The sequence below is a fragment of the Macaca mulatta genome, chromosome 3 (genome assembly GCF_049350105.2).
Source record: "Macaca mulatta isolate MMU2019108-1 chromosome 3, T2T-MMU8v2.0, whole genome shotgun sequence".
NCBI classification, from domain to species: Eukaryota; Metazoa; Chordata; class Mammalia; order Primates; family Cercopithecidae; genus Macaca; species Macaca mulatta.
This window is the reverse complement of record NC_133408.1, coordinates 78,501,320-78,520,417: the sequence shown is the minus strand read 5'-3', so window position 1 is coordinate 78,520,417 and position 19,098 is coordinate 78,501,320. Positions and strand designations below refer to the sequence as shown.

General features: G+C 35.3%; 1 protein-coding gene across 8 annotated transcripts in view; it reads right to left on the bottom strand.

The window, feature by feature from the left end:
- The window catches only part of ZPBP (zona pellucida binding protein), a 149,374-nt gene that overhangs the window by 50,269 nt on the left and 80,007 nt on the right, over positions 1–19,098 (bottom strand). For 5 of the 8 annotated variants that reach the window (XM_015133559.3, XM_015133560.3, XM_015133562.3 and 2 more), the window contains one exon: positions 9,444–9,500. The exons of the other annotated variants lie outside the window; for them this stretch is intronic. In XM_015133559.3, the coding sequence (XP_014989045.3) occupies positions 9,444–9,500 (57 nt within the window). The remainder of the gene's footprint in view (positions 1–9,443; positions 9,501–19,098) is intronic. 8 annotated transcript variants of the gene reach the window in all.

Below are 19,098 nucleotides of genomic sequence, written 5' to 3'. Positions count from 1 at the left end.
TTAATTTAGGATTGTTTTGAATTTGATAAGATAAAGCTAAAAGTTCAAACAAGTTGTGGAAAAACTGTAAAAATTAATCTTGCAAAAGAAATTTCATGTGTGGATACATTAAATTCAACAGGGTATTATATGGTTTGTCTGTAAATTAAGCATTAAAATAAAAGCACAACAAAATACTCTTAATGCACTAATTTGCTCTTTAGCTAAATCTGTAAAGGGTTATAAGAGGTTTTTGCTTTTAAAAAAAATCCTAAGTCATCATTTTGGAAAAATAAATAATATGGAAATTTGGAATTCTTTCATATCATCAAGTGTTTTAAACCTCTAACATACTTAACAGGCCTTCCCAAATCAAACTTCAGTTTCAAAAACTGTCTTTCCTGACACCTAGCTTGATGCTACAGGGGGCCCCTGAAGCATCTAGAAGAGTGATAAACAGGATTATCTGACATGCTTAGGTACATGGGATTGCCAAAATGATGCTTAATCTCTAATTTAGGTTATATTTTATGTAATAGTGTTAATATATGTTCCAAAATTGTATGGGATTTCTAAAATTCTGAGTATATGCTATCAATCACAATTAAGGTCATTATGCTAAGTTATTATGAACCACGGAGATAACCAAATTTCTTTGTTAATCATGTTTCAAACTGTAACTACCATGGACATTTTGTTATTCACAGATAATTGTTGTCTTATTTTAATCCTCTTCAAAGGATGGTTTATAATCAGTCACAAAACTCTGACAGGTGGTCTCAAATGCAGGATTCTGAAAACTTTGGAGATTGTGACATTGGAATAAAGGAAAAACATACAGGACTCATGAAGAGCTGAAATGTTCACAAATATCAAGCAAAACAAGAGTTAACTGAATGGACTGAACTAATAGAAAACTGAAGTAAGGTTTTCAGTAATGACTTTTGATTGGAACATTGCTGATCTTTGTTTTGTTTTTCAGAGTCAAGGAAGCTTATTTTGAGCTATTTATGACCTTTAATAATTGAGTAAGTTATACTCCTATGAACAAAATTTGGAGCATATTTGTCTCTCTCTCTCTGCATCGCTTCTTCAGAATTGGGAAACTAGTTCTGAGTATTCTTAACTTATGCCAATATAGTTGTTTGCATCAGTGCAATAAGAATCCATTTTCTTTTGCAACAGGAACGCAATTGGAGAAACTGGTTGTTTTACCAAAGCTTTGACTGGAAGGGTTTGCTTCCATTTAAGGAATCAAGCTCAACTTGCAGAGCTGATAAAGGTCCCATGGGAGGAAATGGCCTCATCCCTTGTGTACACAGTCCCTGTATGGGGTTCCTAATCTGCGGTGAGTAAAGAATGTCAGTTTCTAACAGGCCCAAGAACCCCATGCTCTAGGAACCTCAAAAAGAGAGGATTTTGCCCAACTCACAGGTTTGAGGGTACAAACCCATGGCTGGGCTTGGCTTTACAAAGTCCTATCTGAGATTCCTTGTGGAACAGAGTTCCATCAAAGCGGATCTAAAAGGTCTATGTAAAAATAATTATTCTCTTTGCACTTTATGCAAATAATCAGGCCAAGTATAAGACTGAAGTCTATTTTGCAAACAAGTTAGTCCTATCATGATTTGTTTTTAACAAAAATGAGGACCAGAGAGACAGAAATTTTGTTTCAGAACTTATCATACATTTGTCATGAAAATCTACACTCATTAGTTGCTTTTAAGTTTTTGCCTACATTTTAGAGTAACCCTGTTTATTCCTGTGAAACAACCAGCAATCTCTGACTGCAGACCAGAAGGTAAAAAAGGGTATGGGTAATGTAAAAATCTGAATCAATATTCTAGTTCTGAGTAATTATCCTGAAAATCCTGCCATGTGAAAGGAATAAATAGGGTGCTCATCACCTGGAGTTTTCCTTAACGGAGCCAAAGTCAAGACCCATCACCCAAATCTTAGCAAGCGTAACTATAGCCACCAGTTTTCTTGGCATGTCACAGGATATCCTTTTCTCTCCCTTGTTGGAAGAGGACTCAATTTTACAGCTTCACCTTAGCATTCAGCTTATGCTAAAGAGTCCATGCCATCTCCCCAAAACACATTTTTGTCCCAAATTCAATTCCAAGCTTCAGGTCAAAGCCCTAGGAAGAGAACTGGATCTAAGGGATCCAGAGGCAGACAATAATGGAAGTTAAAAGGCACAGAGCGGGTAAGCATGACTAATTCCTGTTGATTAAGCCAAGTCTCCCATTTAAAGGATAAATGCCATACTAGTATCCATGGCATAAATGAGGCCTAGAAAACTCAAAGGCTACTGACAGCAGAGGGGATAGGGCATATGTGGGTAAGAGCAGATATTCCCACCCCTTTGGGCACCCTCTGTTAACATGGGTGAAAGCCATGGACAGCACCCTGTCACAGTCACCAGACTCAGGGATACAAGGACAGATGAAAGAAAGAAGGATGCCTCACTTTCTCTCCCTCATATACTCTGGGTATTCACTAGGAAGAGAAGGGAAACTGGGATGAGTCGCTCTTCCTCTTTCTAGATGAGTAGCCATTCATCTTCAGTCTGTACCCCTTTGGAATGCACACTGAAACCTTGGGACTCCTTTGAAAAAAAGCCCCCTGTAAAGAAAAGCTTTATAGAGGGATTAAGTATATATGAGCGGGATTATATTTTACAATAATTGGTCAATGGTTCAGGAAACAAAAAAAACTTACCGTTTCAACAATGAGCAATCTGTAAAATATGTACATTCTTGCATGAAAATGAACAGCTTATTTTAATTACTACAATCTGTCCTACTGACCATGCCAAACTCATTGGGAATAAATATGACTGGAACAGCTTTAATATATGTTCTAGATTGGTCTAACAAACCTAACAAGAAGTCTAACAAGATTAGTTAACTAATTAGTCTAACAAGAAGGCAGCAACTAGCATTATGGGTGTTTTAGGATAGGCAACAGATACCATACAAGATTATAGTCTAACTAAGGCTCAAATATCCACTAGGAAAGAACTAGTATTTACAAGGTGTTACAGATATTATACCTAAAAAATAGAGTCCTTTGAGTATCTCTGATTAACACCTATATTTGGGAATCTCTGGGATAAATGACAATAATAATCAAAAGGGGTTGGAAAAATAATTTTTGAAAGGAGATGGAAACACAAAGTGTCTTGAATGAACTGGAAAGAAATGTGAATTTTTATAGAAAAAGGGATTATTTTGATGATCAGAATGCAAATAAGAGGTAGGGGTGTACAGACTTTATAACATAAAGTCTCTACAGATAACTATAAAAATGATTAATCAGAAACTCAAAATTGTCCTTCTTTCGTTAGGAACATCAGAACAGGAATAATGTGATCTCATATTACTGATATGAGATCTCATATTAGAGATATATGAGATAGAGCTAAATTTGAGAGCAAAAGTAAAGGAATGAGGAAGAAAGTAAGGGTTATATAACAATTTGAATTCTATGAAAGTTGGAATTCAATCCTAATAAACAATTAATCCTAAAACTTCAGATCAGAAAATTTTCACTTTGCAATGTGGGGACAACTTCAATCCTGAAGCAAAAAGCAAAACAATCCATTCTTCACTATGTTTTTTCTCCAGAAACTGAAACATGCACTAGAAAATTAGGCTCTTCAAAAGAAAGATTAAAGACAAATTGTAATTTATATTTTGAAATTATTAGAGATGTAAACTAGTATATTAAGTTTTTTTAAGTAGTATATTTCTCATTGAAAAAAGCAGATGAAACAGAGAGTGGGCAGGTAGAAATGAAATTTAAAAATAGGAAAAATATGTCTATTTTTAACCTTGTGGTGTACTACATACCTTGAAAAAACCTCCTGTCAAAAATCACCTAATTGAAACAAAGACTTTGTATAGCCGCATTTCTACAATAGGAGAGGGTGGGAGAAAGAAAGGGAAGAAAGAGAGGGAAAGGGAAAAAGAAAAGCAAAAATGTAGGAAGGAAAGGAGAGAAAGAAGGAAAAGGAGATGAGAGTTAAAACTGAGGGGAAAACTACAAACCTAATGATAGCTACATCCCTAATTCACAGTGGACAAAGAAAATAAAACTGATTACAAATGGGAGAAAACAAGGATTCTTAGAGGGTGGTAGAGGCAGGGAGGGTAAAGAAGTTGGAGAAGAAAAACTCCAGTGTGAATTCTTAGACCAAAGTAGCTATCTACTTACTGATAAAGGTCTAAAAAGCATGACTTTATCAACCGGAATTATGAAGTAAATAATGAAATGAAGAAACAGTTGAAGCCACAACAGCCAAATTAGATCATCAAACAATTCATATAATTGAATATCAGTTATGTAAAATACAGAATGACTTTAAAAGTATATTTTAAAATATATAAGCTTAAAATGGAATGAAAACATAAGGTAATTTTTATCATGAAAAGAGAGAAAACACATTTGAAAAATAAATTATTTGAATACACATAATGAATGGAGTGAAATTAAAAATTAAATGGACAGCTTTAGCAGCAGATTAGACCTAAATGTAGCCACAACAATGAAATACAATGAGTATCTGAAGATTATATTCAACATGAAAAACATAAACAGCTAGAAAAGAATATTACAAAAGAGAGATGGAGAAATCAATGAGAAAATCCAAATTATAGTGAATAGAAATTTCATTATTTTAGATAACTTCATTGAGATATAATTTACATAAAATGTATTTATTGCAAGTGTACTGCTGAACACAAAAGCAAATGTAGAAAAGGGAATTTTCAAAACAATCCTGGCTGAAAATTTTTCTTAACTGCTGACAGCCAATGAATACTCAGATCTGGGAGGCACAATAAATTCTGGAAGAAAAATGACAAGAGAACGAAGGACTAAAATATAAGAAGAAAAGCAAATAAATAAATAAAATTGTGGGTAAATCTAAACAGACACTGATATTCTGAAACAATCTCAATAATAAGTAGAAAAATAAAAAGAATAGAACTCAAACACTAGAAACTAAAACAATGAAAGATAAAAGCAAGTCAGGAGAGTTAAAGGTTCTTAAGGCCTTGCATTTTTCAGCAGTGTAAAATAAACTAACTTTCAGTACTGCTGCCTAGTATATATGTTAAAACTTGAAGCAAAACCACTAAAATAAATATTTAAAGTGTACAACATTAAACAACAGAAAAAATATGGTAAAAAAAAGTTTAATCAATTAAAAGAGGAAAATCTGAAAAACAGAAAACCAGGATAAATTATACAGAAGAGAATGCTGACAATCAATCCACATAGAGTAATAATTGTGATATGTAAATAATAAACTACCAAGGTAGAGCTATGAAAAGGAATCATTTTTAAAAGACACAATCTAAAGAAGGCAAAATAAAAGGAAAAGGGCTACAGATAGGAAAAATAGAAAGAAATGGAAAGATGGTGGATTTAAATCCAAATATATGGATAACGAAATTAAATGCAATTAATTTAAACATTCCAATTAAAATGAAACGATTGTTAACTGGATTGAAAAGCAGTCACCAACTATAGTCTATGAACAATAAATGTTTTTCTCTATATTAAAAGCAATTATACAATAAAATTTAAAAACATCTGTAACAACATTAAGTAAGAAATACTTAGAACAAAAATCTTCCCATTCACTGATGAATGGGGCCTAATGTAATCAACCTGTCACCAAGTAGCTGGCTGATCACTATGAAGAATGGTGTCATGTAACAGGGTTCAGTGTGGGTTTCTGTTGTTGGCAGACTGGGCACTTAGTGGTGGCCACAGTCATACCAGCCTTAGTGAATGGGAATCCATATTGCTGAACCCATGCATAATCTCATGCCCACCACCATGGCCATGTAGTTCATGAGCACATTGGGACATGACTGTGGTGGCGGAGGAGAGAGGCTGATTAGTATCCACAGAAGGGGTCATCCCATCCCCTGCCTTATTAAAATTCTCCTTTGCTGTGGTCACCCATGAACATTCACATGGGACACACATATCTTCACTTTCTGCCCATTCAAAGAGGTCTTTCCACATTCCTCTTCTCCAAGTATCTTTGTCACCCAATTTCCAATTATTATCTTCCCAAGTCTCTGAATATCCAGCCAAACCACTGGCGACAGCCCAAGAATTAATATATAATACCACATCTGGCCATTACTCCTTCCAATTGCACAATTTTGATGCATTGCCCAAAGTTTTCCCCACTGAGATTTTCCTTCACAACTGTCCTTCAGGGTTGTCCCAGGCAGGAGGCTGTAGTCCAACAGCTGTCCACCTTTGGGTGGTCCTGCATATTGTTGAGAACCATCTGTAAACCAGGCCTGAGCTCTTCCTCTGTCAATTGATCATAGAGAACTCACCATGAAGCCATAGGTAAAGACTGGGAGAGAGAAGCAGTGTAGCAAGAATGGGGAACATGGGTATTTGAGCCACTTCTTCATTAATTTACTTGTGCTTCAAGGTCTGCTCAGGCCCAATCAAGTGAATACCATCTCCATCTGATAACAGTGTTGTTGTGCATGATCAACTTTATAGCTTAGTGGGCTAGCTAACACCCAGTTCATGATGGGTAGCTCAGGTCACATGGTAACCTGGTGGACGATGGTCAAGCATTCAATATTTCCTAAGACCCTGTAGAAGAAGCTGTGTCTCTGAAGGAGAGTAATTATCAGCAGATGTCAGGGCCTTGCTCCAAAATCCTAAAGGTCTGTGATATGATTCGCATATTCGGGCCTGTCAAGGGCTCCAAGCAGCATCCTTATCAGCCACTGATACTTCAACCACCATCGGATTTGCTGGATCATATAGACTACATGGCACAGCAGCTTGTACAACAGCCTAGATCTGTTGTAGATCCATTTCTCTTGTTCTGGGCCCATCAGACCTAGCAGCTATCAGGTGACTATGTAAATGTGCCAGAGTAACACACCCAAATGAGGAATATGTTGCCTCTAAAATATAAATAAGCCTACTAGGCATTGTACCCCTTTTTTGATTGAAGGAGGACCCAGATGCAACAACATACCCTTTGCCCTGTGTTATCTCAAGAGGCCTCATACCACTGAACCCCTAGAAATTTCACTGAGGTAGAAGGTCCCCAAATTTTAATCAGATTTATTTCTCACTCTCTGACACATAAAATGTCTTATCAATAAATCTAATAAAAACTAATAAACTAATCTTTCATCTTATTGTGCAAAAGTGAAGAACTGAAACTTCTGGGGAAGTTCTACAAAATTTTACCATAATAAAATCAGAGACTTCAAAGAACCTCACCTTATGAATTGTACAGTATTTGCTATGATAGAAACCTAAAATTTTCTCCTGGAGGCTTTTTAATGCTTGGAGACAAAAACTTTAAACAATTTAAGGCAGAAATAATTGAACACCTTTTCCTTATTCTTTCCACTCCCATCAGTTTTTCATTTGTTACACATATAGGTGGGGGAAAAAAGAAAACCTGTTCTTCTTTTTTGTATCTGGTAATGCAAGGAACATAAAATTACTGAGAACGTCTGCCTCTGGCCAATAATTAGTAACAGGGACTGCCACTTGATATAAACAAAAAACAGACAAAATATATGAAACAACAGTTTGCAAGACAGACACTGGGCATCTTGCAACGAAAGAGAATAATCCATTCCTTAAGAGCACAAAACAAATAAGGTCAGGTGTCTGAATACTTTACCTTGCTACCTTGAACAAGTTTTAGCTGTGGTAATGATGGGAAACCCAGGAGGACCCCTGACTTGAAAAGATGGAAATTAGAATCTGGGAATATGCCAACATGACTATTGTTAGTAGTAAAATGTAAAAAAAAAAAAAAAGAGACAGCTGCATAGAGTGAGTCCTCAGAACTGTGAGGGTTATCCTCAAGTATTAATACTTATTTTATATGAATGTATGCATGTATTTTTTTAGATAGGTCTTGCTCTGTCACCCAGGCTGCAATGCAGTGGCACAACCAAGGCAGCCTCCTAAATAGCTGGGACTACAGGCACACACACTACCATACGTGGCTAATTTTTAATTTTTTGTAGAGACAGTGTATTAGTCTGTTCTCATACTGCTAATAATGACATGCATGTATTAGTCTGTTCTCACACTGCTAATAATGACATGCCTGAGACTGGGTAATTTATAAAGGAAAGAGGTTTAATGGACTCACAGTTCCACATGGGTGGGGGTCCTCACAATCATGATGGAAGGCAAATGAGGAGCAAAGTTACATCTTACATGGCAGCAGGCAAGAGAGCTTGTGCAGGAGAACTCTCACTTATAAAACCATCAAATCTCATGAGACTTATTCACTACCATGAGAACAGTATGGGAAATACTGCCCCCATGAGCCAATTATCCCCACCTGGCCCTGCCCTTGACATGTGGAGATTATTACAATTCAAGGTGAGATGTGGGTGGGAACACAGCCAAATCATATCAGACAGGGTCTCATTACGTTTCCCAGGCTAGTCGTGAACTCCTGGGCTCAAGCGACTCCCCTGCCTCAACCTCCCCAAAGTGCTAAGATTACAGTTATGAGCCACCACACCCAGCTCATCCTCATGTATTTAGCTGAGTATTCATCAGCATATGTACAGAATCTTCCCAAGACCTTAAAAGAACTAAAGTATCTGAAAATCATACCAGGTCAGAAATGCTACTTCTTAATAGCACCCAGAATAGAAAAGCTGAAAATTCACAGGACTTCTAAAGCATAAAGGTCTTGTCTTAGAAGTAAGGAATAATTAGATCTAGCCTAAACATACTGCTCAGATCCTACTTTAGAAGTCATAAAAGCAATACTTGAATGAATCAAGCTGTTTTCCAAATAACTTGTATTCTAGAACAAAGCTCAGGAACATTTATAAGAATATCAAAATTCCCAGCACCCAGCAAGGTAAAAATCATAATATTTGGGATAAAACATTCATTGATAAAATAATTGATATGTTACCAAAAAATCTGAAACTAAGGTTAAAAGTTACTGTATGTTCTCATCCATGCAAAAATGCAATGTGTTATTCCCAAGCTAAAACACAAATTATTTTACAGACACAATTTGCTAATAATTCCCTACTTGTTTTGGAGGAAAAACCCTAAAAGACATACCAGCACTGAGAATGGTATAGGAAGTACACAAATATACTGTTAATATAGAATTATTATGAATTGATTCTTCTGGATTCTAATTTGATTTGAAAATGAAATAAAAATTCCACATGAAGTAACATCAATAAGACGGCAGACTAGGAAGTTTCATGTCCTTTTCCCCCCATGGAAACCCTGAATAAACAATAATACATGGATTAAAGTGGCTTTGTAAGAACTCTAGAAACCAGCTAAGAAGCTGTAGAACCTAACTTTAATGCTCGACCAAGAAAGAGCTGCAATTAGAAGAGTAGAAAATGTCATTACATTTTGCTCACTCTAGCTCGGACTATCCCACGTCTCACCTCCAGTGGCACAGCACAGTGCAGTTGACGTGAGGATGCCCAATTCTTCATTCCCACCTAGGGAGAGAAGAAAAGGTGTAGAATGTGCTTATAGCATTCTAGGTCTGGGGAACTACTTGAGAGACTAATTTCTGTCTCACCTGACCTGGAGAGCTGATAGAAACAGTGGCATAGTTTGGATAGCAGATTGGAGGCCACTGACAGCAAAGGCAGGTGATGTGGTATGCTAGAACTGCAGAAAAAGTCTGAAGGGACCCAGACGTCATATAATGGAGTAACTGGGGAAGTACTTCTCCTGCACTAAGCCAGTCCACAGAGACAAGGAAAAGTGGCTATTTGTTAAACACTCAAATTTCAAGAAATGCTTACAAAGTATATAAAGAAACAGGAAAAAAAATTGCACATTCCAAAGATAAAAATAAATCTTCAGAAACCAGCCCTAAAAAACACACATCTCTTACTGAATTGATAAATAATTTTTACAAATTTCCCTAAATATGCTTAATTACATAAAAGAGAACATGGATAGATGAACAAAATCAGGAAAGCAGTTTATGAACAAAATTAGAATAATAATAACAACATGAGCATGTCTGCATTGAGGGATGCCTAGATGGCTGGTGAAGCATTTTTCTGGGTGTGTCTGTGAGGGTGTTGCCAGCAGAGACTGACATACGAGTCAGGCGACCTGGAGAGGAAGACCTATCCTCAAAGTGAGTGGACACTTTGTTCAGCTGCCACCACAGCTAGAACAAAGCAGGTGGAAGAAAGTGGGATAAGTTTGCTTGCTGAGTCCTCTAGCTCTCTTTTTCTTCCCATGCCAGATGCTTGCCTCCTTTCCTCCTGTCTAACTCCAGGTTTTTCAGCCTTTGGACTCAGGGACTGGGACCTGCAACAGCAGTCTTCCAGAAACTCTCAGGCCTTTGGCCTCGGACTGAGGGCTACATTGTTGGCCTCCCTGGTTTTGAGTCTTTCGTACTAGGACTGAGCCACTACTGGCTTCTGTCTTTCCCCAGCTTGCAGAGGGCCTTCCATTGGATTTTGCCTTATAATTCTGTGAGCCAATCTTCCCTAATAAATAAACTCCCTATTATATACACATATATCCTATTGGTTCTGTCCCTCCGGAAAACCCTAACACAATCTACAAATAGACAGAAATAATAAAACCAAACAGAAATTCTGGAGGTTACAAGTACAATAACTGAAGTGAAAAATTAATTGCTACAGAGATTCAACAGCAGAACCAATGAGGCAGAAGAAACAATCAGTCAACTTGAAAATAGGTCATTTGAAATTAGCATCTGTGGAGGAAAAAGAAGAAAAAATGAAGAAATATGAATAGAACCTAAGCGATATGTGAGATACCATATCAAGTTGATCAGCATAAGCATTATGGGAATCCAAGGTGAAGAGAGAGAAAAGGGCAGAGAGTTTATTTAAACAAATAATGGCTCACAATTTTCCGAATTTATACAGGCAGAAATGGCCACACAAATACATACAGCTCAGTGAACGCTAAGTAGGAATAATTTAAAAATACGATATAAGCAGAATTTATCATTAAACTGTCAAAGAAAACAACTGAATCATTGAAAAAAAAAAAGGCAAGAGAAACCTGACTTGTCATACACAAGAGAAACTCTGTAAGATCAGTGACTGATTTCTTAGTGAAAACATGGAGGCCAGAAGACAGTAGGATGATATATTTCAAGTGCTAAAAAAAAAAATTTAAATGCTGTCAACTGTAAATTATACATATATAACAAAACTGTCCTTCAAAGAATGAAGGAGAAATCAGAGTATTCTCAGATAAACAACTGAGGAAGTTCATTACCACCAGCAGAGTGTGTCTACTTGGAATAAAAGGTCTCTAAAGAATAAATCAAAGTCTTACAAAAATATAAAATAATTCTGTAAACAAAAATATGCAGAAAAATATAAAACCCTGCATTGTTGAAATTTTGGTTTGTAAGTCAATTTTTAACTCTTAAAAGATTTAAAAACCAAAAGCATAAATGTATATTAATTGGCACACAGAATATGAAATTGTAATTTGTGACATCAAAATATAATGGGAGGGTGCAGAGCTGTAAAGGAGCATAGATTTTGCATGTGACTGACATTAAGTTGTTATCAGTTTAAAATGGATAGTTATAACTTTAAGATGTTCTATCTAATGCCCCAGGCAATCACAAATACAATATCTATACAATATACACAAAAGGAAATGAGAAGGGAAACAAAGCATGGCACTGTGGGAGATCAACTACACAAAAAGGAAGACAGTAAGGGAGGAAAAGAGGGGTAAAAAAGCTCTAAGACATACAAAAAACCCCCAAAATGTCAATAGTAAGTTCTTCCCTAATAGTAATTACATTAAATATAAATCAGTTAAACTTCATAACAATGTGTGTGTGTGTGTGTGTGTGTGTGTGTGTGTATGTGTTTTGCCTACATTAATATCAGGTTCTAGCTACATGCTTTCTGTAAGAAATTCACTTTAGATTTAAAAATACATATAGGTTGAAGTGAGAGGATGGAAAAAGATATTCCTTGGAAAATAGTATCCAAAAAAGAGCATACTAATATCAGAAAAAAACAGAGAAGTCAAAAATGGTTACAGGAGACATAGCATTATATAACGATGAAAGGGCCAATTCAACAACAAGCTATAATAATCATAAATATATACACACCAAACATTAGAACACCTAAAGATATGGAACAAACACGGACAGAATTGAAGAGAGAAATACACAAAAAAATACCCAACTTTTAACAATGGACAGAACAACCGAAAAGAAGATCAGTACATACAGAGAATCTGAACAACACCATAGACCAACTGGTCCTAAAAGATGCACAGAACACTCCACCCAGTATGACAAAATACTGTTTTTTTCCTACAGTGCACATGGAACATTCTCCAGGGCAGACCATATGTAAAACCACAAAACAAATATTTATAATATAAAAGGTTGAAATAATACAAAGTATCTTTTCCAATCAATTTTCCATTTCTAATTTAATATTATTAAATTAAATACTGGAAAATCCACATATATTGATTAAACAAGATATCCCTAAACATGAAAGGGTCAGAGAAGAAAGCACAAGAGAAATTTATGGGATTCAGTTAAAGCAATGTTTAGAAGGAAACTTATAACTATAAATGCTTACACAAGGAATAAACATTTCAAATCAATAACCTACCTTTACAACCTAAATACTTAGAAAAAGAACAATTTACACCTACATATAGCAAAAGGAAAATAATTTAAAAGATTAGAGCAGAGATAAACAAAATAGAGGATAGAAAAAGACAGAAAACTAACCAAAACAAGAATTGCTTCTTTGAAAAGATCAACAAAACTGACAAACATTTAGCTCAATTACCTAAGAAAAAGGGAGAAGAAAACTAAAATCAGAACTGAAAATGAAGAAAGTACAACCCATTTTATAGAAAGTAAAAAAATAAAATAATATAAACAATTGCACTATGGTCTGAATGTGTCCTGCAAAACTTTGTATGTTGAAACTTAAATGCCAAGGTAGGGCCTTTGGGAGGTGATTAAGTCATGAGAGCAGGGCCCTCATGAATGGGATTAGTGCCCTAATAAAAGAGGAAGAAGGGAGCTGTTCTTCCTTCTGCTATGTGAGAACCAACCAAGAGAAAGCACCATCTATAAAACAGACAGTGAGCCTTCACAAGATACTAAATCTACTGAAGCCTTGAGCTTGGCATTTCTAGTCTCCAGAACTATGATAAATACAATTTCTATTATTTGTAAGTTACCCCTTCTAAGGTATTTTTATAGCATTCCAAATGGACTGAGAGAAAATGTATGTCAACAAATTGGATAACCTAGATGAAATGGACAAAGTCCTAGAAACATACAACCTACAAAGGCTGCATCATGAAGAAACAGAAAGCCTGAGTAGACCTGTAACTAGTAAGGAAATTGAATCAGTAACCAAAAACTTTCCAACAAAGAAAAGCCCTGAACCAGATGGCTTTATTGGTAGTAAAATCACTGATCATTTAGAGAAGAATTAAAACCAATCTTCCTAAACTCTCAAAAATTGCAGAAGACGGAAACCTCTAGACTCACTCTATGAGGCCAATACTGCCCTAATCCAAGGCAAGAAAAAGACTACATGAAAAGAAAACTACGAATGAATATCCCTGAGGAATACTAAGATAGAAAATTCTCAACAAAGCAGAATCCAACAGCACATTAAAATAATTATTATACACCATGATCAAGAATGATTATTGCTGAAATGTTAAGATGTTTCAACATACAAAAATCAATCAATGTAGTATATAACAACAGAATGAAGGAAAAAACCATACATTTTTTCAACTGATGTAGAAAAGGTATTTTAAAAAAATTAATGCACTTTCATAATAAACACTAAAAAAATTCAGAATAAAAGAAAACTACTTCAACATAATAAAGGCCATATAACAAAAGTCCACCACTAACATCATACTCAATATTGAAAGACTAAAAGCTTTCCCACTAAGATTACAAATAGGACGAAGATGACTGATTTTGCCTCTTATTTTCAAAACAGCACCAGGACTCCTAGGAACAGCAATTAGGCAAGAAAATGAAATAAAATAAATCCAAACTATATAGGAAAAAATAAAACTATCTCTGTTTACAGATGACATGATCTTACATACAGAAAATTTGTAAGATTCCACACCAAAAAACACAAAAGCACTGCAATAAAAGATTTCTGCAAACTTGCAGGACAGTAAATCAACATGCAAATATCAGTTGTTTTCCTATATATTAAAAACAAACTATATCAACAGGAAATTAAGAAAACAATTCCACTTACAATAGCATCAAAAACGAATAAAACACTTAGTTAAAACATTTAACCAAGGATATGAAAAACTTGTATGCTGAAAATTAGAAAATGTTGCTGAAAAATACTTAAAATGATACAAATAAAGGAAAAGATGTCACACTTTCATGCATTAACCCATTTAAGATGTTAATACAACCCAAATCTATTTATGGATTTAATACAATCCCTATGAAAATCCCAATGTCAATTTTTTTTTTTTTTGCAGAAATAGAAAAACTCACATTCATATGAAATCTCATGAGACCCTTACTTGCCCCACAATCTTGAAAAAGAACAGAAAAGTTGAAAGACTCACACCACGATTTCAAAACTTATTACAAAGTTACAGTAATCAAAACAGTGTGGTACTGGCATAAAGACAGTCAAACAAACTGATGGAACAGAATACAGAAACCAGAAATAAGTCCTCGTATACATGGTCAAAATGATTTCTAAAAAGCATCTATAAACAATATGGTGAAAAGATGAATGCTTTCCCCATTGCTGGAGAACAAGGAAAAGATGTCCACCCTCACCACTTTCATTAAGCACAGTACTGGATGTTTTAGCCACTGCAATAAGCGAAAGAGTAAATAAAGACACATACTGGGCCGGGCACAGTGCTCATTTTGCAATAAGCAAAAGAGTAAATGAAGACACATACTGGGCCAGGCACTAGTGGCTCATGCCTGTAATCTCAGTACTTTGGGAGGCCAAGCCAGGTGGAGCACTTGAGGTCAGGAGTTCGAGACCAGCCTGGCCAACATGGTGAAACCCCGTCATTACTAAAAATACAAAAAAAGTATCCAGGTGGGGTGGCATGTGTCTGTAATCCCAGCTGCTTGGGAGGCTGAGGCAGGATCATCACTTGAACCTGCTAAGCAGAGGTTGCAGTGAGCCGAGAACCACTGCACTCCAGTCTGGGCGACAGCAAGACTCTGTCTCAAAAAAAAAAAAAAGGCACATACTAATTGAGTATGTTTTGTAAATTCTTAAAACTTAATACTCTCCTGATACTTCAACATCCCCTCAAACAGACTGTGAGCACCTCACCCAGGTAGCTAGGTCCAACAATGAACCTACCACAAGTTCACCTTCTTGCTGTCCCCTGATTAAGGCATTTGCCCAATGGTTCTCTAGTCCTGTCTCTCATTCTGCACCCCACTTACCCCAGCAAGCTCCCCACCTGCTTGGTTGTACTTACTCTCTGAAAGCTCCTACCACAAGACCTCCTGCTTGCTGTGCCATGCCCCCATTTCTAGGGCTGGTGAGTATTAAAAATCCTTTAATTTCATATATCTCTCTGAATACAATTTCTGTGGTCATGTTAGAACCATCCCTAAACATCTCACAAATGAGACTTACTCCCTATTAATAAAACATAGAGGAAACAATAAAACTATCTCAGTTTGCAGCTGATGTAATTGTGATAGGAAATCCCAAAGAATGTAAAACAAAGCAAAACAAAACAAAATGAAAAAAGTCTAGAATAATTGAATACATCAAGTTTACAGGAAACTTATATCAACACATAAAAATCAATTGCATTTGAACACACTAATAATGAACATTTGAAAATCCAAATTAAAACATAACATTCTTCAAAATAACTCCAAAGAAAAGGAAATAATTATATACAAACTTACTAAAACACATACAAGATCTGTATACTGAAAATTACAAAATACTGATACAGGAAATAGCAGGTCTAAGAAGAAGTAGAGACATATCATAATCATGCACAGGAAGAATCAATATAGTAAAAATGTAAGTTTTCCCCAAAATTATATATAGATTTAACACAATCCCTATCAAAATCCCAAAATGATTTTTGTACACATATACAAGCTTATTCAAAATGTATACAGAAAGGTATGACCCTAAAATAGCTAAAACAATCTTGACAAGAAAACAGTGGGAAGAATAACACTACCATTAGTAAGTCTTACTTGATAGCTACAGTAGTCAAGACCATGTGATATTACAAGACACGTAAGCACATAGAACAATGAAACAGAATAAATAACCCAAAAATAGTCACACAAAAATATGCTCAACTGTATTTTAACAAAGGTACAAAAGCTACTCAATGGAGAAAAGACAGCATTTGAACAACTGATTTTGGAGCAACTGGATATCTATAGGCAAAAAATAAAATAAAATAAAATAAAATATTCTTTAGCTTAAATTTCATACCTTACAGAAAATTACTAAAAAATTATCACATCTTTGACGGGAAATGTAAAACATAAAAACCAATGTACACGAATTAGTTGCACTGCTGTACACCACCAACAACCAAACTGAGAATCAAATCATGGACTCAACTCCTTTTATAACAACTACTATAAAAGTAAAATGCTTAGGAATATACCTAACAAAGGAAGTGAAAGATCTCTACAGGAAAAACTATAAAACACTGCTGAAAGAAATCACAGATGACACTAACAAATGGAAACACATCCATGCTCATGGATGAGTAGAATCAATATTGTCAAAATGACCATCTTATCAAGAACAACCTATAAATTCAATGCAATTCCCATCAAAATACCATCATCATTCTTCAGTGAACCAGAAAAAAAAATCCTAAAATTTATATAGAACCAAAAAAGGCCCCACACAGCCAAAGCAAGACTAAGAAAAAAAAAAAAAAAAAAATCTGGAGTCATCACATTACCTGACTTCAAACTATACTACAAACTACAGTTGCCAAAACAGCATAGTACTGTATAAAAACCGGCATGTAGACCAATGGAACAGAATACAGAACCCAGAAATAAAGCCAAATACTTATAGCCAACTGATCATCAACAAGGCAAACAAAAACATAAAGTGAGGAAAGACACCCTATTCAACAAATGGTGCTGGGATAATTGGCAAATCACATGTAGCAGAATGAAACTGGATCCTCATCTCTCACCTGATACAAAAATCAACTCAAGATGGATTGAAAACTGACATCTAAGACCTGAAACCATAAAAATTCTACAAGATAACATTGGAAAACTCTTCTAGACACTGGCTTAGTCAAAGAGTTCATGATGATGAATGCAAAAGCAAATGCAACAAAAACAAAGATAAACAGATGGGACCTAATTAAACTAAAAAGCTTCTGCACAACAAAGGAAATAATCAGCAAGGTGAACAGACAGCCATGTTGCCCACAAAGTCTAAAATATTTACTATGTGGTCCTTTACAAGGAAAATTTGCCAACTCATGACCAAGATGATCTGAACAACACTATCATCCACTTTTAGTTAATTATAAAACATGACACCTAACATCTACACAGTATCTTAACATGTACATAATATATTCCACAAGGCTAGATAGCATGTTGAATAAATTCAGAAGGACTTAAAATATACAGAGTATGTCTTTGACCAAAACAGAATTAAACTAGAAATTGATAATAAGATATTAGGAAAAATTCCCAAAACCTGGAAATTAAGCTAACTCAAGAATCAAAAAGAAAGAAGGGGCGGGGCATGGTGGCTCATGACTGTAATCCCAGCACTTTAGGAAGCCAAGGCAGGCAGATCACAAGGTCAGCAGTTCAAGACCAGCCTGACCAACATGGTGAAACCCCGTCTCTACAAAAAATACAAAAATTGGCCAGGCGTGGTGGTGTGTGCCTGTAATCCCAGTTACTCAGAAGGCTGAGGCAGGAGAATTGCTTGAACCTGGGAGGCAAAAGTTGCAGTGAGCCGAGGTTGCACCACTGAACTCCAGCCTAGGCAACAGAGATTCTGTCTCAAAAAAGAAAAAAAAAAAAGTAAATTAGAAAAACACTGAAAATGAGAGAGAACACATACCACTCAACATATCAGAAAAGAGAGATAATCACTACAAATCTTACAACCAGAAAGGTAATATTAGAAGCAATTTCATGCCAGAAAAATCTGAAAATTTTGATTCAATATATGAGATTTTTGAGACATGCAACTCACTAAAAGTGAACAAAATGAACAGGAAAATCCAAATATCTCTACATGTACTTAAGAAATAATTTCTTATTGAAAACCTACCCACAAAGAACACTACAGGACCCAGTGCTTCAACTAGTGCATTCTATCAAATATCTTAAGAAAAGTAAACTAATAACTAAAAACATTTTCAGAAAATACAAGAGAAGGAAAGAGTTACAAGTCATCTTACAAGGCCAACATAGTCCAAATACCAAAACCTGAGCAGACATTACAAAAAATAACATGACATATAACATATATATATATATATAAATCCTTAATAAGACATTAACAAATATAATACAGATAAAAGTTGTTTTCAACAAGATCAGAAAAAATATTTGAAAAATGTAACACCCATTCGTAATGTAATCTCCCAGTAAATAGGGAAGAGAACTTTCTCATTCTGATAAAAGGTATCTATGAAAACCTAGAGGTTACAACCTAGAGGTTACATCATGCTAGATGGTACTTTCCCCTTTAGGATCAGGAGAAAGAAAAGGATGCCCATTCTTGTCACATCTATTCAATGTTGTACTGTAGATTACAGGTATTCAGAGAAAATGTAACACATAAATAAAATGCACAAAAATAAAAATAATGAAGTAACACTGTCTCTATTTGCAGATGAAATGATAGATTACATAGACCTCAGTAATCTATAAAACAACTACTATAATTAACAAGTTAATTTAGCAAAGTAGCATGATACAAGGATAATATGAAAATATCTGCTGGAAATTGAAACAACTATCAAGTGAATTTTTAAATATTCCATTTAAAATAGCATCCAAACCCACCACAAAATACTTAG